Source organism: Lampris incognitus, chromosome 2 (genome assembly GCF_029633865.1).
Source record: "Lampris incognitus isolate fLamInc1 chromosome 2, fLamInc1.hap2, whole genome shotgun sequence".
NCBI lineage: Eukaryota > Metazoa > Chordata > Actinopteri > Lampriformes > Lampridae > Lampris > Lampris incognitus.
Genome location: NC_079212.1, coordinates 16,934,553 through 16,957,444, shown reverse-complemented (window position 1 = coordinate 16,957,444; position 22,892 = coordinate 16,934,553). Strand labels below are relative to the sequence as shown.

Genomic DNA, 22,892 nt, shown 5'->3' with positions numbered 1-22,892 from the left:
TTACTTACTCATTTTGTCATGTCGTGTCTGAGCTGTTAGTGTTTTGTGTTGTATACAAAAATGTAATAAGTGAATGCGCCCCAAACTACACTTTGACCAGATAACGCGACCAGATAATGCGGTAAAGCATTGTACACAGTAATGCCAGTCAAGGAGACTGGTGATATCAGCAGCCGCCTATGGTGGCAATTGGTTAGGGGTGGTGCAGAACAATGTTTTACTGGCCTTATTTTAGCCAATATTTGAAAAATATTGGCTAAAATAAGGCCAATTTGAACCATATCTTTAGACCTATACAGAGGATTGCAGACTATATGAAAATATTATCACGATAATCATATTGGATTTTATGCGACATCAATACACATCACGATATCTGCTTACATATGCAAAAATACCATGTTTAAGAACCCAGCTGAGATTCATCACATTAAACTGTTGTGTAAAACAAAGTATAATATCAAATCAAAACTAGTTTTCAAATAATATTCCCCTCAAATGTGTCGGACCTCATTTTGTGAGAAATTCTAGATTAAAAAGTCTCATTTTCAATTTCGACAAAATTGTGTATCACGATATGACAATCTCCAAATTTCACCTTGATACATTCATTCATTCATTCATCCATCCATTCATTGTCCAAACCGCTTATCCTTACTAAGGGTGCTGGAGCCTATCCCAGCAGTCACTGGGCAGCACGCAATAAGACACCCTGGACAGGCTGCAAGACAATCACAGGGCCGACACACACACACACACACACACACACACACACACACACACACACACACACACACACACACACACACACACACATTCACACATAGGGACAATTTAGTACAGCCAATTCACCTGACCTACATGTCTTTGGACTGGGAGGAAACTGGAGCACCCAGAGGACACCTACACAGACATGGGGAGAACATGCAAACTCCACACAGAGGATGACCCGTGATGACCCCCAAGGTTCGACTACCCCCGGGCTCAAACCCAGGACCTTCTTGCTGTGAGGCGACCGTGCTAACCACTGTGCCACCGTGCCACCCATCCTGATACAATACCAGTGAAAAATGATAAACAGCCATACTGAATTATTGCCCATCTCTATACACTCACACACACCCACACACCTGTCTGCAGCTGCTTGACCACCTGTGGCTGGCCCATGATGATGCGACTATGGGGTTGTCCCCTGAGTGTAACCATGGGGGACTGAGCCAGAGTCACCTGGGGCCTCACCATAGGCCCCTGTTGCTGGGGCACAATCTACATGCAGATAAAGACATGGAAAGAAACACAGGTAGAAACACATGGCATTAAGATATAGACAAGTAAGGTTACCTGGAGCTCACACTTAAGCATACTGGTGGTATACAGGTATAAGTGCAAATCAGTTGCAGTGTCAGAACATGAGGGCAGATACAGCGAATGCGGCCCCTGATGCATATATTACCAGGCCAGGTTTGCTGTGAGGTGTCTGTGTCACGCTGATGATTGGGGCTTTGTTGCCACTAGTGCTGGTTGCGCTCGTGGTGGTGGTGGAAAGAGGGGGTCGGAGCACCACAGCAGTCAGGGCTGTGGAAGCTGTGGCAGCGGGCTGAGGGCTAGGCTGGGGCAGTTGGCTCTGCTGAATAAAAGCTGCTGCATCTGGGGTCCTCTGACGCACTGCTGGAAGACTTCTCTGGAAGCATGAAGAAAGGTTAAAACTATGCTCAGTTTGGCAAATTCAATGTCATCAAATTTGATCACAATGATAATAAATCCAAATAGTTTCTTATTTTTGGGGTGGGGTCAAAATCAATTTTAACCATTGCGATTCTGTCGTTGAAGACATGAATATAAAATGTTAATCCATTGAGCCAATTCCGCATGCAAGATTGATATATTTCTTCTCCTTCTTGGGAGAAACAAATTTCTTCGGTGATACTTGGGTAACATGTAGTACATCAAAATTCAGATCAATAATATTGTTAAAAGCTATCAGTACAATCGCCTCCCCTTATACCATAAAAACTTTGTCATCACTGCTCATTTTTCCAAACTGTTGTCAGATGGCTACCTCTCAAGTCTGAAAAATTAAACTGGTCTGGTGTTGCATTTTTGCTGCCGCTGTTGGGGTGAGCGCTACAAACTGGGTGCATGGTAACTGGAGAGTGGCTGGCTTGACCCTCAGCTCCTCCATGGAAAATGTCGAGGTGTCCCTGAGCAAGGCATCCAACTGCTCCCAATGAGCTGGTTGTTACCTTGCATGGTTGACACCACCATTGGTGTATGAGTGTAGGTGAATGTGCGGCATTAATCAATGGCACAGCACTTTGAGTGGCTGTTGCTACTAGGAAAGTGCTACATAAAATGCAGTCAATTTACATTGATCAGCATCTCTGTCTCCACAGTTCTACTCTCTCTCTCTCTGGCACGTTTTTGTTTGGGGTGCAGCCACTTTTTAACCTGCCTTAGGTCAATTAGACCAAATTGAGACAGGTGCAACTGCACCCCACTCTGGCACATGGGGAGTTTTGGCAGTTTTGCTATGACCCATCCTAATGTTTCAGCGGAGATACATCGGTGTAGAAGAAAAACACTCTCTAAGAGTATTTTTAGTTTTGTCAAACAACATCCATAGATGCACAAAACTCTATTTATAGCTTTGCATTTCCAAGTTCTGAAAAACTTTATATTACATATAGGCATGATTAAGAGTTTTTAGACCAATTCGATAGTGTGATTTAAGGGAGGAGACATGGAGGGAATGAAAGGACTGTATCAGGAAACTTGAATTGTATCTACATCTGTATGAAACAAAGCTACTTTTAACATCTGTCAGTGATATTCCCAACAACAAGTCAAAGGCTCAAATCAAAATCACCAAGGAAAGCTGGTAAGGTTACTATCTATAGTCTGTAGAACCTTGTGTTCTGGGGAAAAAAAATTACTCATTAATATTGAGACACAATGTTCTTTAAATAAGTATGTAGTCAAAATGTGTAGAAAAAAACTTATCGCACTGTACTGAAATCAAATATTGAGATGTATCATCAAGATGCGGAAAAAAATCCATTTAGTCGAAATGCAGTCTGCAGTGTAATGGTGAGGTGATTTTCATTCTCAGCACCTTCATTTTTCTATCAAGAACTTTGATTGGTTTTGTAAGTTTATATATTTCAAAAGTTCAAAAACTTAACTGTAACTCAAGAAATGTATTTGGTAACACTTTCTATGAAGCTTGCATCTATAACGCCCTATAAGCATCTATTGCATCTATAACGCCCATACTTTCCTATAATGTGTATTACAATGACTAATGGCTATGGCTGAAGACTGAAATAGCACTGAAGTGTCATTATGCATCTCTACAAAACTTCAGCAAAACAAGTTGGCTATGACGCATTATGACATTTGACAGATAAACAGGCTAATGATGACATATTTATAATGCATAAATCCGTTTAAATTGATATAATGTATCATAAAGGTGGTTATGAGGTGTTGTGAGGGTGTATACATGGTTATAATGAATCTTACAATGATTTATAGCTACACTTATAGGGCGTTATAGATGCTTATAAGGCATTATAGATGCAAGCTTCACAGAAAGTTGAAACTAAAAACTATCCTTTTTCACACATTAAGAGGACAGACAGACAGACAGACAGACAGACAGACAGACAGACAGACAGACAGACAGACAGACAGACAGACAGACAGACAGACAGACAGATGCACTTGCTCTTTCTCTCATCAAACAAACCATCTTTCTGATCGTACTCTGCTGGTCCTAAGTAACCAAGAGCCTATGAGAGGGCCTTTTCCTGGATCAAGCCACTAATCCTCTGATTGTTGTCACCGTGGGACCATGAAAGTCAAATATCCAGCAACTACACCAATATTTTAAAAAAAGAAAGAAACCAATTCCAGAGGTAAAGTTGGTACATTTAAATTAAAGAATGCAATTAAGGACAATAATCCATATTACACTTTATAGATACTGGTCTCACCTTAAGGAAAGGCACAAGATATGGTTGTGGCGAGGAGTTGAGCTCCTGGTATAACCTACTGGTGAAGTCCTCTGCCTCAATCTTCCCCTCCTGTGGCACAGCAAATGCAGAGAAACAGATTAGATAAACATGGGTGGGAATGAAAGAAGAAGGCAGGACTCCAGAGAAAAGAGGGGCAGGAATGACAAGAAAAGAATGAAGATCCAAATTATACAAGTTGACAAAAATGGGAAACGATGGGAAAAGATTGAGCAATATTGAACAGACACAAGAGAGATCAAAAGACAAGAAAAACAGAGACAGACAAGAGAGCGCTATAGATTAAAAAAGAATATCAGAGAGAGAGAGAGAGAGAGAGACAGACAGACAGACAAGAAGAGAGAGATAGATTAAAAGAAAATAAGAGAGAAAGAGAGAGCAAGAGAGAGAGACATACGTACCAGTAGGTTCTTGACCAGCTCCTTAACATTGGCAGTTGTCTCAGAGGACTGCTTTCCACTGGATGCCAGTTTGATAAGTGTGGACAAAAAGTTCTTACACTTTTTCACATTTTCCAGCGTTTCCTGCAGGTGACACAGTCAAACAAATTATGATATGACAATGTAACATTAAGTTTTTATTTTCCTGATTAGGTCCATTATACTGAAAGTAAGAGTCTAAAATCTATGGTGTAATACAAAGACGTCTTTGTATTACAGATTGGTAATATACAGATGCAGAGAAACAGATCAGTGGCCAGATCAGTGGAGAGACTTCACCGATCTGTCCATATTCAAATCACTAAATGTGAGAGCAGTTCATATATGACGTTTGCTTACTTTTAATCTTTGACCATGTATGACCTATATCATGTTTAACTTTATTTTACACTGCTTAGATATATGCTTTAAGTTCATGTGTAACAGAACAAAGGTAGTCTTATAAGGTGTCTTCTCCATGCGAACAAATAAAGGCTATTATTAACTGTTGATTGATAACAGAGGAATGTATGGGAAACTCACTGAGTGTAGCAAGTCTGTACACACTAATTGGAGAAACGGCCTTGGTGGGATGTGAGCTGGAAGACATGAGATAAGGAGGGGAAGAACAGACAACTGCCCTATAAGAGAGACTGTACTGTATTGATCTGTGCGCATTCAAGCATCTAGGCTTGTGCGTCATGTTCATGAACATATTATATTAAAGTGTGACAATACTGTAAGGGATTTTTGTCTCGCTCCTCATTTAATATCAGAGTGGAATTAAATAATTGCCACAAGAATTTGGGGGCTCATCCGGGATGCCTAACTCATTCTTCTTTGACCCACTCTCTGCATGGATTAAATCTGGCTGGCCAGTCTGGTGAAGGGGTTGAAAAGTCACTTAAAACCCATGAAGTCTACCTCCCCTAAGGACAGCTCGTAACTGACTCCCAGGTTGAGAAAGACTGTTTGTGAGATTGTGGAGAAAGGAATTGTGTGATACGGCTTTTTATTTAAATGAAGATGCAGTATTGAAGACCACAGGAAGATGTCTGAAGGTAATGAAATTCAATTAGGGGTGACGACCCATTGGCAAAGGAAATAATGAATAATGTCAACTGAACGGTCAGAACAGGAAATTTCCAGGTAAGAGTGACTGCAGGTTAAAAGAATACGGGGGGGGGGGGGGCATAGCAAACTTGACTTGACAAACTTTTAACTGACAAGTCTTGTCTGACAGAGGCAGAGGAAAATTATGTGTGAAAGACATGGTGATGACTCCCGTAAACAGCTTTCAATGTGCGAAAATAAATTTGGATTTCCTGAAACTGGTAGTTTTACCGTAAAACAGCTGCAAAATAAATAAATAAAAACTGCAGGATAAGATGGAAAAATAAGAAAGAGAAACGGGGAACAAGATTTGAAAGTGTTGATGATGTGGTAAGAGGAGGCAGAGAAAAGCAATAGGGAAAAGAATAGTGAGAAGAGATATTGGGGGGGGGTAATCACTGTCCTCAGCTTTCGCAAAAGACCTGGATCTCCTCCCCGCCTCAACCGTTCATCAGAGACCCACAGACCAGCAGCAACCTGCCGCAGACCGACGGCAGCCTGCCCGTCAATATCAAAAGGCCCAAGAACAGCTGGGATCAGCAGCAGAGTCCATCACGCAGAGCCCAGCAACAGCCCTACCTCCACACCAGGCGGGTACAGCCAGAATAAAACTGACCATAACTGACCATAAAGGGACTATGTGGCAGAATGGGAGACAATTTCCCAGTCACCATGGCTGGGAAATTGATTGACTGAAGATTAATTTGATTGATTGATAGATTGACTTAAGTTTTCAGAGAAAACAGCGGTCTAGCACCGCCAAATGGATAGAATGACTCCATGTATGAACAGCAGTTCAAGAACCGTTTCCTGAACGGCATGGTGGAAGAAATCAGCTGCCAGATATGCAAACACTGAGTGGGCTGGGACAGAGGACATTTGGCTGCTGTTTAAGAGCATGCCATTCATGTTGAAAGAATATGAAATTCTCAGAGACAAAAGCACAACGAACCAAAGCTTGGTTGCCTGACAAGCTTCAAATGGCACAGCTGGCACAGTTCCAGACTCAGCAGCGCATCAACAGAGGCAGAGGGGGAAGCAGAGGGCGCAGTGGTCCCCCTTGGAGCAGAGGCCAAGCTCTGAGTGGAGGACCCCGTAATGCAGGTCCTTGAGGCAAGAAATGTTGGAACTGTGGGGCCTCTGATCATTGGGCAAGACTGTACCGAGAGAGTGGGACCCACTAGACACACACGTAGTGTATACACTGAAGATGAAGCGTGACTGGCGGCAGGGACAGGCGAGATTCCAGAGTCTCTTGAATGCACTCCCGACATCTCTCTCACTCTCACACACACACACACAAACACATGCTCACACACATGCAGAACAGCAAAGATGCATTCAATGTGACAAAAATGAGTAGATTTGATGTTTTATTCGAAATTATTTTAGAAGTGCCAGAAAAAAACATTACCTTTCAGTAATAAAACAAAATGAGTTTCAGTTTCCTCCAAAATTGAGTGGTAGATATACACTGCTCAAAAAAATAAAGGGAACACCTAAAAACACAATATAGACCTCGATGAATGAAGTATTTCAGCTGAAAATCTTTATTTATTAGACAGAGGAATGTGTTTAGAGCAAAATAATCTAAGAATGATCAATGGAAATCAAAATCATTAGCCCATTAAGGTCTGGATTCAGAATCATACTCAAAATCAAAGTGGAAAATGAGAACATAGGCTGATCCAACTTCTGTGGAAATTCTTCAAGACGATTCAAAATGAGGCTCAGTAGTGTGTGTGGCCTCCACGTGCCTGTATGCACTCCCTACAACATCTGGGCATGCTCCTGATGAGACGACGGATGGTCTCCTGAGGGATCTCCTCCCAGACCTGGATCAGGGCATCGGTCAACTCCTGGACAGTCTGTGGTGCGACATCGCGTTGGCGGATGGTACGAGACATGATGTCCCAGAGGTGCTCGATTGGATTCAGGTCTGGGGAACGTGCAGGCCAGTCCATAGCATCAATGCCCTCGACACACAGGAACTGCTGACACACTCTGGCCACATGAGGACGAGCATTGTCATGCATGAGCAGGAACCCAGGGCCCACTGCACCAGCATATGGTCTGACAATGGGTCTGGGGATCTCATCCCGGTACCTAATGGCAGTCATGGTACCTCTGGCTAGCACGTAGAGGTCTGTGCGGCCCTCCAAGGATATGCCTCCCCAGACCATCACTGACCCACCGCCAAACCGGTCATGCTGGAGGATGTTGCAGGCAGCAGAACGTTCTCCACAGCGTCTCCAGACGCTCTCACGTCTGTCACATGTGTTCAGTGTGAACCTGCTTTCATCTGTGAAGAGCACAGGGCGCCAATGGCGAATCTGCCAACCAAGATGTTCTCTGGCAAAGGTCAATCGGGCTGCACGGTGTTGGGCTGTGAGCACAGGCCCCAATTGTGGATGTCGGGCCCTCATACCATCCTCATGCATTCTGTTTCTCACTGTTTGAGCAGAAACCTGCACATTAGTGGCCTGTTGAAGGTCGTTTTGTAGGGCTCCGGCAGTGCTCCTCCTGTTCCTCCTTGCACAAAGGACCAGATAGCAGTCCTTCTGCGGGGTTGTTGTCCTCCTGCGGCCCCCTCCACGTCTCCTGGTGTACTGGCCTGTCTCCTGGTACCTCCTCCATGCTCTGGACACTGTGCTGGGAGACACATCAAATCTTCTTGCCACAGCACGCATTGATGTGCCATCCTGGATGAGCTGCACTACCTGAGCAACTTCTGTAGGTTGCAGATACCGCCTCATGCCACCTCTAGTGGTGAGGGCACTAGCAAAATGAAAAACTAACCAAAGATCGGCCAGAAAAGATGAGGACAGGCAAATGGTCTGTGGCCACCACCTGCAAATCCAATCCTTTTATAGGGGTTGTCTTGCAAATTGTCTAATTTCCACCAGGTGGAAATTAGACAATTTACCAACAGGTGAAATTGATTCACAAATCAGTGTTGCTTCCTAACTGGACAGGTTGATATCTCAAAAGTGTGATTGACTTGGAGCTACATTGCATTGCTTATGTGTTCCCTTTATTTTTTTGAGCAGTGTAGTAACACTGTAGGAGCATCAGGTGTTGCAGTATGATAATTAATTATATACCACACCAGTTGTCATGTAAGACGGTGACGGGGGAGAAGAAAAAAAAACACTCTCCTTTTTCCCCCAATTATTGCCCTGTAAATCTGTTAGCCAGAGATTTGATGTGTGCGTTGGGCTTGATACTGCATTGTACAGAGGAAAGAATTAAAGTCACTAGAGCATCAGACATCCTAGGTCAGTACGTACAATTAGGGCGTGGCAAGACACTGTACATATATTGATGGGATCTGCTGCCGTCAGAGCCAAGATCAATAACCTCTGACTTGCTTAAAAATAGCTCACACTCACATGTCACCACAGCACACGTTCATGAAAGAATCCGATTTGCATGTAACAGCCAATGTAAGTGAAGGAGTTTTTGAGTTTGAGAAAGTTTGGTTCAGGCAAGGAAAGAAAAGTGATCTTATGACTAGTGATTAATGTATTGGGATGATGATATGTGTGCATTGATGGTTGTGCTGAACCCCACCGTAGCCTACCTCCGCTGGGAGTATACCTCAACACCACCAAAACTTTTAATGTCCAGTGGAAGGATTTAGGTGCGTGGGTCACTCAGTATTCACAAGAACGCATGTCGGAGACTAGGAGAGAAGGAATGCAATACTCACCCCAAATGTAAGCATATAGATGCCCATTTCAGAGCACTTTTATGGGAAAATGGACTGCATTTAGCACAGAGAACTAAATTCAACTTGAGGGGGTGGGGAAATTTCCCTCGGTTAAACATTGACTCACCAGAGCGGCAAGGAGTGCCACAAATTTTATGGGCCACAGATAATTACAATGTGGGGTTAGTTAAAGGGGCTGAATCCCTCATGTGACATCCAAGAACACATACCGTCCATGTCAGGCACAATATCCAATCAAACCAGAGGCAGTAATAGGTACAACATCAGTGTTTAACAGTTTTCTGGCAGCAGAAGTTATTATCCCATGTGTTCATTCACCAGTGAGGACGCCTATCTATCCAGTTAAAAAGATAAGGCCAGAGACTAAGCCAAGATTTATGAGCAGTAAATGCAGCACTGTCCGTGTGCACCCAGACTCTCAGTATTGGTTTGCTTTCATGTTTAAGGGTAAAACATATATGTGAACCAGGATACCACAAGGTTATGTAAAGTCCTCAGCAGTTGAATCGCAGGTTTTACATGCAAGTCTGGAGACTTTAGGTCTTCCAGCAGGGAGCGCGCTGATACAGAGTATGTTGACAATTTGATGATCTGTTCATCAACAAACAAGCTTGTGGGATTGGTACCACTGCATTGCTAAAACATCTGGCAGAGCAGGGCCACAAGGCCAGTCTGAGTAAATTGCAATTTGTCTAGGAAAAAGTCACCTTTCTAGGGCAAGAGATCTCTTAAAAAAAAAAGGGGGGGGGGTAAAACACTGAGCTCAAAATGAGTGGAAGCCATCCTCAAATTTTCAAAAACCTTTCATAAGAGGCAATTACTGTCAATTTTAGGGATGACAAGCCACTGTAATAATGTGGCAAGAGGGCAACTCACACAAGCCTCGAGCCCCCTTCCCCTGACCAACCATTTGATCATCTAAAGATGGATATCACTGAACTAACACCATGTGAGGGAAATAAATATGGTCTTGTGATTGTTGATGTTTTCTAAAGAGGTTGAAGTATTCCTTACAGGAAAAAAGGCAGATGCCGCCACAGTAGCAAAGGTGCTAGTACGAACGATTATTCCCAATTAGGGAATATCCTGGAAGATCAGCACTAATAACGGAACTCATTTTGTAAATAGTGCTATTAAAAAACTTTCAACATTTTTGAGTATTAATCTGAGGCAACATTGTGCCTATCATCCAGAGTGGTGGAGCAGTTGAGAGAGAAAATGGGACGATTAAAAATAAACTGCTCAAATGTTGAGATGAGACAGGACTCACATGGATAAAGGCACTACCGTTAGTGCTGATGGCCATGAGAGCAAGAGGAAGGGCTGCAACAGGTCTGTCACCTTTTGAATACTCACAGGAAGACCAATCAGAATCAGAATCAGAATCACTTTGTCATTTCATTTCATGCCCTTGCACACACGAAATGAAACAAAACATAATTTCCCCCAGCCCACAGTAGTGCAACACAAAGACAAAAAACACATATTCAAGAACTACAAGAACACATATCCAAACTAACAAATATCTAAACCATCCATCCATTCATCCATTATCCGAACCGCTTATCCTGCTCTAAACAACAACAAAAAGAAAAAAAAAATCACTGTCCAGAAGAATGAACACCAGCTAGGATGACTTTTGGAACTGCCGGTCTGCATGGGCTGTCCTGTCAGACCACCCTGTGTTCCTCCTTCGGGTGCAGCTCCAGTCAGGTCCCTGGTCCTTCGGCCCATTGGCTGCAACAGATCAAGCTCCCTCAGCCGAGCCAACACTAGCTCTCCCAGCCAGACACCTTCGACACACCTCCCTGCACTCCACACTAAAAACACAGTCAAGGCCAGGCAAGGCTGCTGCCAGACTGCCCTCAGTGTTATCAGAACTGCCGGTCTGCATGGGCTAGCAGTTAACTTTGCCTGCCCCGCTTCCACATCCTGTCAGACTGCCCTCAGTGTTACCTCTTCAGGCACAGCTCCAGGCAGGGCCGTGGCCCCTGGGACCACAGGACGCAGCAGACCAAGCTCTCCCAACCGATCCAGAACCAGCTCTCCCTGCCATCAAACGAAGAAAAACTTAGACGCAGATGTGGCCAAAGACACTGCATGGATGGAACTGGGTGAGGCCACCGCAAACATGAATTCGTGCCGCCATCTTCCCACACCAGTACTGGGTGAGGCCGGTGCAAACGTGAATTTGCACCGCCATCTTCCCACATCGGAAGCAGAAATGAACACTGACCATTGGAATAGCCCTTCCCCTGCAAAAGCGGGTCCTCAGGTCAGACCTCATGGAGGATTATTGTGTGCAACTAAACAAAATGCTGAGTTCTATTCACATGCAGGTGAGAGCGGCACTTCTACAGCTGATAGAGGGTCAGCTGCACGTCCTGAAGCCAGAAGATTGGGTGCTGATAAAGAACCAAAGAGGAAACATTGGAGGAAGCCCCGTGGGCAGGGTCCCACCAGGTGCTCTTGACCACACCTACAACACGGTGAAGGTGGAGGGGAGAGTTCGCTAGACACAGGGCAGCCACTGTAAAAAAAAAAGTGCCACCATTTGAGACGGAGGTCCAGGGTGAGAAACCCACTCTGCTCACAAATGATAAAGAGAAGTAGACGTGGCCAGCTCTCACTGAGTTTTAAAAACCTACCGAGAGTTAACGGTTGCTACGCTATAGGGAAAAGTTTTCTTTTATTTAATGGAGCTTGGAAACAATAAGGCGCCATTGAGGTACTTTGTAGTGATGAGGCCAGCAAGTAGGCAAGCAGTCCCAAGCATCCTTTTAAGAGAATGGGGTTTAGTCTCAGGGGAGTGATGTATTGTTTTGCAATAATAACTATTGTGACTGTCAGTCCCATTTTATGGGTTTTTGATTCTCTACAAGATAACAATGTTGTAACAACAACCTTCATTACATTCTCATCCACCTTTCGCCCCCACCATAGCCAAATTGCCAGACATACAGATGACAGGAGATTAATGTTTGTTTAGTTTTTTTTGTGCAGGAGAGATACGTGTAATAGAGTTAGCTGTTCTACTAACCACTGACTCTACAGTTCACCCTCGTCGGCCAGAAAAAGTTTATTGGGCATGGATAAACAGCAATCACTATCGTGTTACTACATGTGGAACAGAATACTGTGAAGTGCTAGTCACAGACCAACTTACAGCTGAGGGCTTGAAAGAGTCTGCGGTCTGGTGCCAAAAAGTTGGAAAACCGACATGCCATATAGATGCAGATTGGCCACCAGGGCATCAGTCACAGATATGTAAAGATATTGCTAAACCCACAGTAGCCACTCGGACTTTTGAAACTCCACTAATGCGTGCAAGACGCTTTGATACCTATAGGAGAAATCTGGCTATAACTATGATGAAAGAATGGGCCACCTCTCATAATTTTATTAATTGTTGTATTTGTCAAGAATTATGTCATCTCTATCACCTATGGTAGTTTGAGTACCATTATCTACAGCAGACTTTAAGGCACTCAATATTAACCTATATGACACCTCCTCAGTCTGTTATGTCTCAGGGCTTATTCATTATGATCTACCTGATAGTGAGGTAGCTATAATCTTATTTGCCTTGTCTGATTTCAATAAAGTTTATAAGCTGCGTGACTTAAACCACACAGTATTGTGGAAGGTATCTTAATTTGAAACAATGACAAATCCAATGATTCAATATCATGCAGTTTCTGGCTGTGCTTGCTAACTGCAGTACCGATATAATAATAGTAATAATATTAACTTTATGTATATAGCACTTTTCTAAACCAATGTTACAAAGTGCTTTACAAAGAAATAAAACCAGACACGGCAAAAATAAGAATAAAACCAAACAAGAGTAAAAATAAAAACAGTATAATAAGTAAATAAATAAAAACAAATATCAAACATGTGTACAAGCTTTCATGAAAAGAAAAGATTTAAGACACGATTTAAAGAAGCTAGAGACTTGGTTTGTCTTAGTTCAACAGGAAGAGAGGTCCATAGTGTGGGGGCTCTAACAGCAAAAGCCCCATCACCCTTTGTGACAAACCGAGAACTGGGAATAACCAGCAGGGCTCCATCTGCAGATCTTAATGGTGGAGAGGGCATATACCAGGTCAGTAAATCAGAAATGTATGTAGGAGCAAGACCAGTATCGATATAACATTTTAAAATCTATTTGAAGTATAACAATGGAGCCAGTGTAGGGAGGCAGGCACAGGAGTGATATGGTCATGCCCCTTTGTCCCAGTAATGAGCCGAGCAGCAGCATTTTGTACCAACTGCAGACGGTGGAGGGAGCTCTTGCTGATACCAGAATAAAGTGCATTACAATAGTCAAGCTGAGAATAGATAAAAGCATGTACAACATTTTGCGGATCGGCAACTGATAAAAATTACCTAATTTTGGAGATTAGCTAGAGCTGGAGAAAGCATGACAGAACAACATGTTTGATTTGATTACCAAAACCGAGGTTAGTATCGAATATTACCCCAAGATTCCTAGCAGCCTGCTTAAGACTACCTGACAGACCACCAAGATTAGTACCCAAAAGGGCTGATGGAATTTGGGGGACCGAACAGAATGACCTCAGACTTACCATCATTAACTTTGGGGAAAATTTTCAGACCTCCAGGATTTAATGTCAGATAGGCCAGTTGTGAGATTTTCTAGGGTGCTAGGATCTGTGGGTTTTAGTGGCATAGAATGTGAGTCTATAACTGAATCAGAATATATCTATCGCAGGGGTCGGGAACCTTTTTGACTGGGAGAGCCATAAAAGCCAAATATTTCTAAATATATTTCATTGAGAGCCATATAGTATTTTTAACGTATAATAAATTAAATATGTCTTACTTTTAATGCGACTTCTGGTGCTGCATGGTTTTGCTGATGGCCTTGTAGTCTGGTTCATACGTGGTGAGGTTGAGCTTCATGCAGGCGTTGAGGCTTCCATCAGTTAAACGTGAGCGTAGGTTGGTCTTAATGTTCCTCATATGCGAGAAAGACTGTTCACATGCATATGTAGAGCCAAACATGGTCAATACGGCAATACTCACACGCTGCATTGTGTGGTATGTCACAGGAAGCTCGTTCCAAGTTTTAAGAATCAGCTGGTCTTCAGGTTGAAGATTTTTAATTTCTGTCCACTTGTGTTCCCTCGCCAGCTCTGCTCGCTGTCGCGCAAGACTTTCCAACTCTCCATTAAGTGACTTGAACTTACTCATCCACATGTCTGATGCCTTCAGGTCAGCAACTTCCAGCTCAAAGTCTCCGATAGAGACCCCGGGGATGCATGTCAGGTCGATTTTGTCCACTGCACACTCATGTGGATGAGTGATGAACTTGAAAAGACCAGTGCACGCACGAAATTCTCCAAAACGTGCTTTGAATGACTGCAGGAGATTGAACGTAAAGCCAGCTAGCTGCTGGAGATCCAGATGTTGAGTGGAGTCACTTGCTAAGCATGCATCTCTAAATTGTTGCAGTCTTTCAAAGTGCAGAAGACGACCTGTTTCAATGTCCCTGAGAAAGACTTCCAGCTTGCTTTCAAATGCAAACACTGCTTGTTGAAGGGATGAGATTGTATTTCCAATACCTTGCATTTTCACATTGAGCTGGTTCAGATGGCCAGTTATGTCCACGAGATAGTGAAACTGCAGGAGCCAGTCAGTGTTGTCTAGCTCAGGATGCTTGACGCCTTTCATTTCAAGAAAAGTCCGGATTTCACTCAGGCAAGCTGCAAAACGGCTGAGCACCTTCCCCCTTGACAACCAACGCATGTTGCTGTGTAAAAGCAGACCGGGATAATGATTCCCAACTTCTTCTAACAGAGCTTTAAACTGGCGATCATTTAAAGCTCGGGCAACAATAAAGTTGACCACTCGAATGACCAGAGACATCACCTCGCCAAGCTCCTGGCCACACGTCTGAGCGCAAAGCGCCTCCTGGTGCAGGATGCAATGAAAACTTAGGATGGCGCTCTTTTCATGTTCACGGAGAAGCGCTACAAATCCTTTGTTCTTCCCCAACATACAGGGTGCACCATCAGTACAGACAGAAATAAGTTTATCCATCGGTAGTTTTTTTTTCTTTAGCAAACTCCATGAAAGACGTGAATAAGTCCTCTCCTCTTGTTGTCCCTTTCATTGGCAAAACAGCCAAGCTTTCCTCACGCAGTGTGTCACCTGCAGCATACCTGGCAATGATACTGCACTGAGATAGATGGCTAACGTCTGTTGACTCATCTAACGCGAGAGAAAAGTATGTCCCGGCGTTTATGTCCTTAATTTGTGTTACCTCGACTTGATTTGCCATCATGATGCTACGATCGTGCACAGTTCTTGCTGACAGGGGCATGTCTTTTATTCGTTTGATTATCTTGTCTTTATTTGGGAAGTCATCAAACAGTTCATTGGCCACATCAAGCATGAATGTTTTGGCATACTCGCCATCTGTGAATGACTTTCCATTCCTTACTATTGCCAAAGCCCCCGCAAAGCTAGCGGAATTCCCGTCACCTTGCTTGGTCCACACACGTAGTTGCTGCTGACTCGTCTGCACTCTCCGCTGTAGCTCCTCGCATGCCCTTTTCCTGCTGTCCCCCGCTGGATATTTCGATGCAAATGAAGCATGGTGCGTATCGAAGTGCCGCTTTATATTTGACCGTTTCATCGATGCAATTTTATCATTGCATATTAGACATACCGCAGATCCTGCGCTCTCCACAAATGCAAATTCCTCTGTCCACGCAGCCTGGAATGCACGGTAATCATCGTCTTTTTTTCTTTTCGCCATCTTTTCCGTTACAAGGGTTGAAGCGGATAAACTAGTTGGCTATCTGATAAAATTGATTTCTTCACCTTTACAATGACCCGGACATGCTCGCGAGCCATTGGTTCCCGACCCGACCCACGGGTGACCCGTGAAATTTATCTTCAAAACTAATTTCTGTTTACTTTAAAATGACACAGTATTATTAAGAAATATCACAAGTATTTTAAAATCAGTTCCAAACTGATTTTTTTGAAAAAAAAAATTTTTTCAACTCAAAATTGTCTGGGAGCCATATGCCGTCACCGGAAGAGCCATATATGGCTCGCGAGCCATAGGTTCCCGACCGCTGATCTATCGCATTGTAGCCGGGGTGTATTCAGCCCCATGGAATTTGCAAATATAGCTGGCATTTTTACATTTTACTGTATATAATTGCTTTAGGCCTATATTCTTTACTAAGTCTTTGACTCACAACTATTAATTTACTTGGCCTACTCTGCGTGAGCATGCCCTGCCTGATGTTTCTTTGTGTGTATAGGACCGCAGTTATGAAATCACAGCAGACACTACTTACTGTAATAGGACAGTAAAGATAACATTCAATAAGCAACCCATAATGCCTGAAAAGGTCTATTTAATTTGTGGTGATCAGGCTTATAGCTGTTTCCCAAGAAAAACCCACAATCGGTGTTACTTTGTAGTTTTGGTGTCCTTAATCAGACAGGCATCTACATCAGAATTATCATCACTCCATTGCAAAGCTAAACATGCCTTATCAACTGCTCAGCACACATTTGGCATATTGATACCCTTTTACGGTACATATGCAGCCCAGGATGAGATCAAGTCACTCTCTACTATGTTAGAATGTCACATGAACATCTCTACAGCCACCATTACAGCCCCGGCGAGACGCTTAGATGATGTTGGACGCGTAGCAACTGAAAATAGGATGGCATTGGATCTTCTGTTAGCCTCACAAGGTGGTGTGTGTAAAGGGATTTCCACTGAATGTTGCGCATATATTACTAGCAATGATGCTGAAATATCAGAACTGAAACATGATGCTGAACAAGGGGTAAAGGATTTACATACTGTTCATGGGTGTGTTTGGACCCTTGGCATCTGTGGGTGCATCATTTATTCGTACTCTGATTCTGGGTATTATCCTGTTTTTCGTTATTATTTTCATCATTACTTTTATGATTGGATTGATCCGTATATATTGTATTAAGACTGTACTTAACATTAGAACGACCAAGCCGGTCATTATTACCACTTTGGATTTTCAAAGTTTAATAACTTTATGAAGAAAAAAGAAAGATACAGACCTGCCACCCCCTGAATGTTCCTAAAATTGCATACATTTGCATTAAAATTAGTTTTAGATCAATTGCACAAAAAAAGTTTATGATAAGATCTACCAAGAACAACCATGAGCAGTCAAAATGTCCACTTGTAATTTGCATACGATTGTGCACATCACGTCACTATTTATGACGCGTGTTGGTTGCATCATTTCCTTCGCGAAGTTCATTGCTCTGTCCTAGAAACACACTAGCATTCTCCAGTGCAGAGTAATAGTCTGAACTTGATTTTTGATTATTTCCAACATATCTGGGTACAGACGCCGTTTCAGACGCACCATGACTACCACGAGGCGTTGCAGTGTTTACAGGCTTTGGACAGCGGCGATTTGAAATTGTTTGAAAAATATTACTAAAGTTGTTAAAATGTTAAATTTGTTGGCAGTCGTTTCTTAACAGACATACTAACATAAGCAATGCATTAATATCTCAATTGGGTATTTATCTTGACAAAATATAGTTTAAAAACTGTGGGCAGTGGTCCTTCTAGTAGTTTTTAAGTTCCGGCTGTTGTTTGGGACTGTTTCAGTAGTTATTTTCAGTTATTTTTTTTTACATTTCATGTGATATAGGCCTTGTTACATTTGTTAGATTATCAATATGTGTTTTCCGTTTTGTTTTTCAGGTAATATTTTCACTTTTTCAATTTTGCTATTCAAGTTCAACCATGTCTCTCTGAAGTTTAAATTATTTAAAAATAGTATTATAGTTGTTAAAATGTTAATTTTGGTGTCAGTCGTTTCCTAACAGACATATTAACATATGCAATGCATTAATGTATCAACTGGGTATTTATCTTGACAGAATATAGAGTTTAAATGGTCGTTTTAGGTAGGAGTGAAATCCCGGTCATTCCAGTGTTAACACTGTACAAGTCAAATATTATCCAGATCCCTGGGTTCCACGATGATGATGATAATAAGGATTTTAGCAAGTGTCTGCAGTGACCTCACTTGATAAAGTAGTTCCCCCGAATCCTTTTTTATTTAGAGTTATTGGTTTCTTTTTCCTTTTCCTTATGTTAACACTTACTTAATCAGTAACCAATCTACGTGTGTGTGTGTGTGTGTGTGTTATTATGGATTTATCTCCTTTTTATTATTTTATCATTAATCATTGATTAATATTACTGGGGACTATGTTGTATTTTTAGATAAATCTTGAGCATTCACATAGGTTTTTCCCAAATGTCAAAACGGGATTGTTTTTTTGTTTTGTTTTGTTTTTTGGGTTTTTTTTGTAATGTGTTTGCTCATATTAGTGTAGATAACTTCTCTGGTCTTTTACTCATTTCTAGACAAGAGAAGGGTGAGATGTTTGGCTCTAGAGGACATGGGACGATTGTGACTTCTTCTTACTGCTGAGTTTATAAGGAGCGTGTTGATGTAAATCTAATGCATTTCAGTTGGCTTACAACTGACAGACAGGCCTCACAGTTATTCTGTGTGAGGTAAGATGTTCCCCAGGGTGTATATCCATTGTCATGTTTTCATTTGATGTTTTACCTAGACGATCTGTTATTGATTAAAAGTAATCAAAAAGGAGAGATTGTGAGAGCAGTTCATATATGATGTTTGCGTACTTTTAATCTTTGACCATGTATGACCTATATCATGTTTAACTTTATTTTACATTCCTTAGATAGATGCTTAAAGTTCATGTTTAACAGAAAAAAGGAAGTCTTATAAGTTGTCTTCTCCATGTGAACAAATAAAGGCCTATTGTTAACTGTTGGTTGATAGCAGAGGCAGGTATGGGAAACTCACTGAGTGTAGCAAGTCTGCACACACTAATTGGAGAAACGGCCTTGGTGGGATGTGAGCTGGAAGACATGAGATAAGGCAGGGAAGAACAGAAAACTGCCCTATAAGAGAGACTTTCCTGTATTGATCGGCGCACATTCAAGCATCTAGGCTTGTGCGTCATGTTCATGAACATGTTATTATATTACATTAAAGTGTGACAGTACTGTAAGGGATTTTTGTCTCGCTCCTCATTTAATGTCAGAGTGGAATTAAATAATTGCCACGACCTGTTCAGAATTGCTTTTAATGCGTGATTAATGTTGTGTTTTATGCTTTTGGTGTGTTGCTTTTATGTTTATTTTATCATATGTAAAGCATCTGAGTATTTTGAAAAGTGCTGTACAAATAGAATTATTATTATCTTAAATCACACAGTTTTGTTTCTTTTTATATAATCTACACGATTCAGAATCACTGAAGTTCATAACCTCTTGTGTGGTGCATGAAGAAAATTAGTCAGGCTTAGAACTCTCTCCTTACCGCCGTGATAGCAGTAGGGGCAACAGCAGTCCCAGTTGCCCCTGGGGGCCCTATCCTTTGGGTTAAGGCTGTAGCTGCTGATCCAGGCTGCACAGTAGTGGGTTGTCCTGGAGTGGTGGCAGTCCCTCCAAGCATGATGGTGTTCTGTGGGAGTTATTGCAAACAAATGTGTGGCATGAGACTACAGTGAAAGGTAAGGCAAGGATAACTAAGTAAGTGACAGCTAATTTTGCAACTGCTCCATATAACTCTTCAGGTTGACAGCTTAGTAGAAATTAGAACTTAAATGCTTTACACTATGGGCCTGTCATTGGTAATTTTTGAAGAGGAATTATTCATTCACTTTCCTTGTACTGATGCTGAGCAAGACGTTCCTATTACACATTTGTGATTACACAGGTGGTTAGTCTGTGGCATTATGTCATAATGTTGAGTCATGGGTCATGTTATGTACATAGCTACAAAAAGGAAACATTGGCAGTCTGAGTCATGACAAGTATATGTTATTTATCTACCTGCAGCACAGGAGGTCTTTGCAGCGTGGTGGTGGCCTGCACACTGGTCTGAACTGTGGTGCCCTGTTTGATGATAGTGGTGGGGGTCACTTGACGAGCCATTATGGGCGCCCCTGGAGCCTAGAGAAAGTAGAGTTGGACTTTGATGCATCTCTTTCCCACTATATTACACTACAGTGGAGAATAAGGAGAGTGAAATTGATCACCTGGCCACACAGCTTGGTGTACTTATTTCATGATACATGAATTCAATGCATTTATTTTATGTTTGTGTGACCATACAAGGGGGCTGGTACCTGTACAGAGGTAATCTGGACAGGTGGAGAGCTGGTGGGGGTTGCAGGTCGTGGTGCCATGGCACTTTGAGATTGGGCCTGGGCCTGCATCTGGGCCAAAGTCTGATGGTGAATCATCAACAGCTGCCCACTCTCACTGCGAACCAGGACCATTCCTGTCAACACCAATCGCCAGAGGGTTTGAGGAGGGAAAAGGGAATGGCTTGGCTATGGAGGCCAGTCTTTACACCTATTCTCAAGATGTGAAAGGCCATAGAGGTAGGTTTGTGGCCACCATAATATCTGCAGCAACAAACAAAAACTCTGGTCCTTTACCTTTTACTCCTTAAACCACACTAATGTACTTTTTTTAAAAAAGAGAAGATGCTCAGACTTTAATATTAAATAGCCGCCACTACTGAAACAGAGAGTTTGCTATTATTTCTGATGAGACAATGAAAAGAAATTCAATAGATTGCAACAGAAGGCAATGGTTTGACATTATGAAAGAGGAATAATCTGGATGGACCTCCCTCCAGGTTCAGAATCTGTTGTCCAAATATAACCCCGTCCTTGCCAAATCATCTCTAAGTCAAATGAGAAAGTGAATACAATGCTAACTCAGTATCAAAGAACCCTCAAACCACTGCTCCCAAAGTCGTACCCAAGAACCTTCAAACCACCAATTTGCAATAAAATAGCTATGACAATATCTCAAGATAAAAAACAATGGGTGCTTTTGTGATTTTGCTTTTGTTTTGTCATTTGTAGCACCACTGTACATTCTGGAACAAGTTCCTGACAAAGTTAGTACTGTCTGACAACACTTTGTACTTTTAAATCAGTAAGTTTTACATCCAACAGCCAAGCTTACACCAAAACTCATAGAAGACAAACTGCAGATGTGTGTAAACTGTCCGCTTTACAATGTGACACACTTACCTGGTGGGAGCTGGATGTTTTGGATGTTTGGAGCATTTTGCTGTGGCTGAGCCAGACGAGGGGCTAACACTTGTGGGGCAATAGCTCTTATTCCACCGGGACCAGCAGCAGCGATTGTAGAAGGTATCGAAGTCCTGACATTTTGCAAAACATTAGGGCTCTTCGCGGCTGTTGTCGCAACACTTGGAGCTGCGACTTGTGCAGTAGTGTGGATAATAGTTTTAGGAGACTCAAATTTGTTTACCATAGGTCCTGGAACAACAGTGCTTGCAACACTTGCCACTTGTGACGATAGACCCGTGGTGGAATTGCCCCCGCTCTGCGAGGTAATTGTGGGAGTTTGCATAGGTGGCCTCACAAGTGTAACTGTAGGAACATTGTTTACTGAAGGCTGAGATGAGATTACAGGCGTAGTGACAGAATTCTGCGCATTTGTCGATGAGGTCTGAATGATAGTGCTAGATGTTGCAGATAAAACTGAATTTCCTTTGGTCAAAGAGCCAGGTCCGTTGTTGACAATTGTGACAGCAGGCGGTGGGTTGTTGCCGCTACTATCAACAGACGCGCCTCCGGGAGTATGAGAGTTCATCGCCACATTACTTCCATTCAAAGTTTGAACGCCAGCTGTTAAAGGTTTCCCGACCCCAGGATCAGGCACCACCGTCACAACACAACTGACTGTCTCTGTCTTGGTTAGACTCTGACCCGCTGTCATGCCCGATCCCGCCGCCGATGTGGTCCCGGCTGCTCCATCCATGGTCGAGCCGTGGGTCCTCGCACTGTTGATGACACCTCCTTGTACCCCTGTCCCTAAAACAACGCAAGAGCGCAAGAAAAGAAAGAACAAAATGAGCATCGAACACTTGCTATTGAACTCGCGGATAAGAAATAGTTGTGTAAAAAAAAAGTAAGGGTGACAGATACAATCTGCAGAACAACGTGACCAAAAACGAGCAACCATTAGCAAACCGGAGTCAGCAGCTATCTTACCTGCTTTACCGAGCTCTCGTGAAAGTCCCATTTTGCTGCCTTGGACATGGGAATTACTACCTGTAGGTGGATTGCCGGTGTGATTTGCTGTAGACTGGACCGTAGCCGCGGTGTTACCGTGACCCGCACCCGTCAACTCGGACTCCAAAGACCCAACTAACGCACTAACTACTTTTTCGTCCACCTCTGTGTTGAAGAAAACATCATCCAACAAATCGGAGCCCGCCGCCATCTTTTCCCTGCTACGCTCGTCCGTGAGACGCATGCGCCGATTGGATGCAGCCCTGCTGACGCAGGGGTCTCCGGTGTTCTGATTGGCTGTTTGGAGGAATAAAGTCCGAAATACATGGTGGCCAGCTGCATTTTAGAGTGCCAGCTCGATCATACGGGTAGAAGAGAGAGAGAGAGAGAGAGAGCAAGAGAGAGTATGTGTTTACGATGGGACTTTGC

At 42.7% G+C, this 22,892-nt stretch overlaps 1 protein-coding gene across 1 annotated transcript in view; it reads right to left on the bottom strand.

Moving 5' to 3' along the window:
* taf4a (TAF4A RNA polymerase II, TATA box binding protein (TBP)-associated factor) overlaps positions 1–22,674 on the bottom strand; it is a 42,452-nt gene extending 19,778 nt beyond the window's left edge. Inside the window, exons 1-9 of the mRNA XM_056274037.1 lie at positions 22,443–22,674; positions 21,453–22,262; positions 20,532–20,686; positions 20,236–20,355; positions 19,721–19,864; positions 4,436–4,558; positions 3,996–4,085; positions 1,454–1,681; positions 1,131–1,266 (exon numbers count right to left, since the gene is read on the bottom strand). Of these exons, the coding sequence (XP_056130012.1) occupies positions 1,131–1,266; positions 1,454–1,681; positions 3,996–4,085; positions 4,436–4,558; positions 19,721–19,864; positions 20,236–20,355; positions 20,532–20,686; positions 21,453–22,262; positions 22,443–22,674 (2,038 nt within the window). The remainder of the gene's footprint in view (positions 1–1,130; positions 1,267–1,453; positions 1,682–3,995; positions 4,086–4,435; positions 4,559–19,720; positions 19,865–20,235; positions 20,356–20,531; positions 20,687–21,452; positions 22,263–22,442) is intronic.
* Between the last annotated feature and the right edge of the window lie 218 nt (positions 22,675–22,892).